The sequence below is a fragment of the Mytilus galloprovincialis genome, chromosome 6 (genome assembly GCF_965363235.1).
Source record: "Mytilus galloprovincialis chromosome 6, xbMytGall1.hap1.1, whole genome shotgun sequence".
Classification (NCBI taxonomy): domain Eukaryota; kingdom Metazoa; phylum Mollusca; class Bivalvia; order Mytilida; family Mytilidae; genus Mytilus; species Mytilus galloprovincialis.
Window position 1 is genome coordinate 94,615,960 of NC_134843.1, and position 5,915 is coordinate 94,621,874.

Consider the following 5,915-nt stretch of genomic DNA (forward strand, 5'->3'; position numbering starts at 1 on the left):
TTCATGTGATACTTTTTAAAGAGATAAAAGGGGTCGCAATTTTAGACATTTACTCAAAATGTCGTGTTTTTTTCACATTTCCATCCTTCGGATAAACACATTTCACTTTTTTATTTCAACAGATAAAAACAAGCGAATTTTTGTAAAAACATTGTGATATCTTCTTGACATACATATGTTCTTAATATGTACAACAATTCTTTGGAAATTGTTAATTTTGAACACGTTTTATCGAATTTCTGGAATTGTAGTATTTCTTGCGGTATTTTTATCAAATTTAAAAAAAGATTCAATATTGACTTTTTCATTAAAATTGATACAAATAATCGACATATGTAGTCACACCTAATGACATTTCCAAAAAGAGGGTTCCATGTACTCGTTTGTAAGTTAAATCAGTGTGAATCATAAAAAAAAGTTTAAAAAAAACTTTTTCACCAATATGTTACAGTTTGGCGTCGTCATAACCTTTCCTGTAAATATATCGCATACCCTGAACAGTTCGGATTTGAAAAAAACTATTTCACCGATATGTCACAGTTTGACGTCGCAAAAATTACAGTTTACGTCATGACCTTTCCTGTAACTATATCGCATGCCCTGAACAGTTCGGATTTCATTTGATTATCATCATCATCATCATCATCATCATCATCATCATCATCATCATACAAGTACTATCTTGATCATAAGTTACATTTTTTTGTAAACCTTATCATCTTTATAAATGCCTTTATCATTATTATTGGTACTTTTTCTTATTTTCAACTCATTATATTTATTAGAATTATATTAGTATTATAGTTATTAGAAGTATCATATATAAGTATAAGTATACTATTACTGTTGTTGTAGTTGAAATTATTATTATTATTATCATTATTTTTTATAATTATTATAATTATTATTATTATTAATAATATTACCATTTTTTATTATTATTATTATTAATATTAATTTTTTTTTATTATTATTATTATTTGTCACCCATGACTCTGATCATTTTATTTTTATTGTTTAAGAAATTATTGTGTTTTACTACAGCGACTTTTACAAAGGACGCTATGAAGAATCAGATGTTGATTGTATTTATGCTGTTTTTTACCATAGGTAATATTGCATATAACATTTGAAAATGCCTGTACCAAGTCAGGAATATGACAGTTCTTGTCCATTAGTTTTTTATGTGTTTTGTTATTTGACTTTGCCATGTGATTATGGACTTTCCGAATTGATTTTCCTCTAAGTTCAGTATTTTTGTGATTTTACTTATTGCTAGATAATCTACTCTGTCAACCTTTTGCTTTTTATGCATATTCACATCGAATTACTGGTACAACAACACGTATCTGCACGGGATGTCTTTTAAAGAATACACTCGGTATTGGGCGTTGACTAAACGAACATTTGTAGCTGGCATAAACACTTTGTTTAATGCGCCTTACACAACTATTAACATAAGCATTTTACAATATAATATTAACAAGTAGTTTGATAAAAACCAGAATGCCCATGATAACAAAATAAATCAACAGATAAGAAAAAGATCTCTAATATTTTTCAAATAAAAATAATGTTAGAATTGATAAAACCAAGAAAATTAAAAAAAAAAAAAAAAAAACCAATAATACTGTACTATCATAATCAGAAGTGCGAAATTCAAAACATTGTAGAAGTACAACGAGGAAGAATTCAGAAGTATGACAGAGCAAGGCTGAATGAATTAATTTCTATTTCTCATTTAATAAAATTAGAGTTGTGTCACGTTGTTCATGTGGCAAATTATTTCAAGGACTACTTCTTTTGCATCTTATTCCCCACACGTTATAGTTTGAATATTTTGCGTTGTTAAGAGCGTAATGTGTATTGATCTCAGTGTTTAATTGATTTGTAGATGATATCAACGGGTAAGTGTAATGAGAGAAAGTCTTACATACATGCAAAAGAATTTTCAGAGATTTTCAAGAAGTGGAATCGAGAGGTTATATGCATATTAATGGAGGGCATAGATCATGTAGATGATTGATGTCATGTGATCGTGTTTCTATCTCGTATTCATGAACAGTCGATCTAACGTTCTTCAATGTGCTAGTGGCACAGTACATCGCACGTGATTGGATGTACATCTATTGATTTGTATGTGAACGCTAACATATTCTAGTAAAAGAACTAACAACAGTATGTAAAAAGTCTGTTTGTTGTGAAAACCATTCATTTTGTAGCGTTTCTGCTCGATGAAAGTAAATCTAAAAAAGTGAATTGGACCCACACAATGTATAAAACGATTTTTATTATGTCTCTTCTACCGGAACGTTTTTCATTGAAAAACCATACAGTTCACCTAATATTTCAGGTAGCGATAAACATAAAAGTCTTGGATGAAGTGCACCTATTAGACATGTTCACCATAAGCCGATACCGAAACCGTAACCGATACCGATACCGAAACCAAAACTAATAGTGAGATAAATGGTAAATGTTTATGATTTTAATTAACTCAACTCTTTTAATCCATTATATTGTTTGAAATTTGAATACATTAGATGGAGCATTACTTCAATGCATTAATTCACATGAATCTATAGATAGCAAACTTACATTCAACCATTATTAGATACAATAATGCAAGTCATATACAATTCAAGATGCAATATACAATTTAATTTTGATGTACATTAGTCAATAAACTCTTCTTGAACGAATCTGTCCTTAAACAAATTTGCGTTGATCGAAGGTTATAGCATTTTGATTGCATACCTGCTTTACAGTATATGGTGGTGCTATAGGATGTTAAGATGAATATATGGTATCGCTAAGTAGCACAGCAGTCAGCACTTCTGTGCTGACATGAATTATCATTGATATGGTCATATTTATAAGTTAACTGTTTACAAAACTTTTGAATTTTTGGAATACTAAGGCTTTTCTACCTTACAGATTACCTTAGCTGTATTTGGAAAATCTTTAAGGAATTGAGGTCCTCGATGCTCTTTAATTTTGAACTTTAACTGGTCTATTTTTTTGGATTCGAGCGTCACTGATGAGTCTTTTGTAGACAAAACGCGCGTCTGGCGTGAATACAAAATTTAATCCTGATATCTGAGATGAGTTTATTTGTTTACTAATAATCACGAGGAAACGGTAATATCTCATATTGAACGACTGCATCCATATCTAAATGAATTGGTCTCGAAAGTCTTTTCTACATCCAATGAATTTGGAAACTATTCCAAATAACAACATCAGTCTGTTTATTTCAATTTGATTTTTTTTTTGTTTATAAAGAAGCTGCGGTAGCAACTTAATTAATGAAAAACCTTTTCTTATTTAACTTTTGGAATGTGTTGTTGTCTTTCTCGTTAATGGGACTAACAGCATCAAATAAAAATAAAAAGATTGTCCTCTGAATATATATGGTTTTCTTTGTCTCAATATTATTTTGAAAATCGAATTGGTTATTAACATAATAATAACAAATTAACATAACCATAATCGACATTACATTCTAGATATTTTCAATATAGCTTTATTAATATTTAATGGAATATATCCGAGACTTGTTAGAGGGTTGCTGCTCACAAGGAAGCTATTAAACCAAGAGTTCCAAATGGTGAAGTTGAAATCATCCCTTCGTAAATTTTACGGACGCCATCACGAGTTGGTTGACCGTTATGGAATAACCGTTTCACAAATGATATCGGATATGTTCCTTACGTCGTAACTACAATTCCCTTCCCTTTCATGAATGTGACCTACCGAATTAGACTATTTACCGGATTTGTTATCACATAAGCAACACGACGGGTGCCACATGTGGAGCAGGATCTGCTTACCCTTCCAGAGCACCTGAGATCACCCCTAGTTTTTTTGGTGCGGTTCGTGTTGTTTATTCTTTAGTTTTCTATGTTGTGTCGTGTGTGCTGTTGTTTGTTTGTCTTTTTCATTTTTAGCCATGGCGTTGTCAGTTTGTTTTAGATTCATGAGTTTGACTGTCCATTTGGTATCTTTCGTCCCTCTTTTGTTACGGAATCAAACAAATTTGTTTGGATGCAAAAAGTCAAGCAGACCTTTCAACAAAGTTGTATATCGAGCGCGCCAGGTAGAATTTATATTTTAATTGATTATTGATTATGAATAAATTCCTACTGAAAATAATCTTAATATTTTCGTAATTTTGAAGATTTTATTTTTACTTTGTCAATTTTACTAACCTATGTTTTGTTTAGTACAGTGGCAATTGTAAAATCATACCAGTACGTAAAGTCGGAACGAAATTGAGCCTATGCTAGAAACTTGTTTCGTAATTAATGTACTTCATAACTAAATTCGATTAACAGCTTAGTTGTATATCAATTGCATTAAAATATTTTTAGTACTCGTTGAATTTACCGATGTTTTTTGTGTTAATTGATGAATTGAAGTTACACTTTATCTGGTGTATACGTATTCAAATTTCAAACAATATAATGAAGTGAAATAGTTGAACAAATTGAACATTATAAATATTCACCATTTACCTTACTACTAGTTTGGGTTTCGGTATCGGTTTCGGTTTCGGTATCAGCTTATGGTGAAAATTTCTAATATAATTGATGTTTTTTCGACAAAACCACTTTACAATCATAGAGAAAAACTCACCAATATACTGCACGGGAAAGAGAATCGGACGTTTTCTTTAATAATAATTTCATTGTTGGATTCTTTTTTATCATTTTAGATAGTGTGTATTCTTATAATCCTAAGCCTTGTATTTGTCCAAGGGTTTGGGGCCCAGTTTGTTCCACAACTGGTAAAACTTACAGTAATACACGTGTTCTCGAATGCAAGTAAGTATCCTTTCAATACAAAGACAATTCCTCAATAAGATATAAAAGCATGATTTCCGAATCATTAAATTATGTTGTTTCTGTGGTTTAAAGCGTCAAACATTCAAAAATCAAGATGATGTTCTCGTTTAATACACTGCTTTAACATTTCAATCAAATAAAAAAATAAACTTGTGATACTTGATAAATTTATAGTTTAATAAAGTCTGGTAATAGGCTGTCTCGTTGTCTTTAATATTAACACATAATCTAGCTATTCAGTGGTTTTCTTAAATTACACATTCTTTTAACACATTTTGCAGTATGCACTCAATTACAAAAACAATCCAATAGCATTACAACTCTAAAAAAAATAATGTTTAATAGTATTATCTGCGTATCCTTGTTACAATGTAATGCACAATACTATTACTGAAACGAAAGGACTTGTCAAAGAAAATATGTAAAGCTATATATAACAAAAATCAACAGAGTTTATTTTAATAGTTCTCAAAGGTACCAGGATACATTTACAGGCATTTTGGCAAGACAGAATGTATATTCTAATTTTTATTTTAGCCATGCGATTGAAGCTTGTAAGGGGGAATGTCCGTGTTATTCATAACAACAATGACAGAAATCCTAAATTGTACAGAAGTGAGTTGGGTTTTTTTTTTACACCAACAGATAGACAGCAGTACATATTAGACATTTGATTTTTTTTAATTTTCCTCGGAGTTCTATATTTTTGTGATTTAACTTTTTAACAGAAGTGAGTTGAGTTTTTTTTTCAATTTGAAATGAAGCCTTTATCTAAATAACAGATAAAAGGTAACACACCCACTGTGTTAAAAAAGGCCAAATATACCAAAGGTACATTCAAGCTTATAAGTTGAAAAAAATGCCATTGTGGAAGGTATACGACCAACAAACAGGCAGCAGTACTCTTTTGGCCATTTGATAAAGGGCTTTCCGTTTTGAATTTTCCTCGGAATTCAGTAGATTTGTGATTTAACTATTTAACCACAACATAGAAAACTAAAAAAAATAGTGCGAATCTGACAAAACCCAGGAGTGATCTCAAGGGATCTGGACAGGTACGAAGATCCT

The 5,915-nt window shown here is 30.6% G+C and overlaps 1 protein-coding gene across 1 annotated transcript; it reads left to right on the forward strand.

Moving 5' to 3' along the window:
• The first annotated feature begins 1,025 nt into the window (after positions 1-1,025).
• On the forward strand, positions 1,026-5,446 carry LOC143078433 (leech-derived tryptase inhibitor C-like). The gene is made up of 3 exons (XM_076253302.1): positions 1,026-1,110; positions 4,718-4,826; positions 5,385-5,446. Exons 1-3 carry the CDS (start codon positions 1,065-1,067, stop codon positions 5,428-5,430), a joined length of 201 nt encoding a protein of 66 aa, XP_076109417.1. The 5' UTR covers positions 1,026-1,064; the 3' UTR covers positions 5,431-5,446.
• Positions 5,447-5,915: the final 469 nt, after the last annotated feature.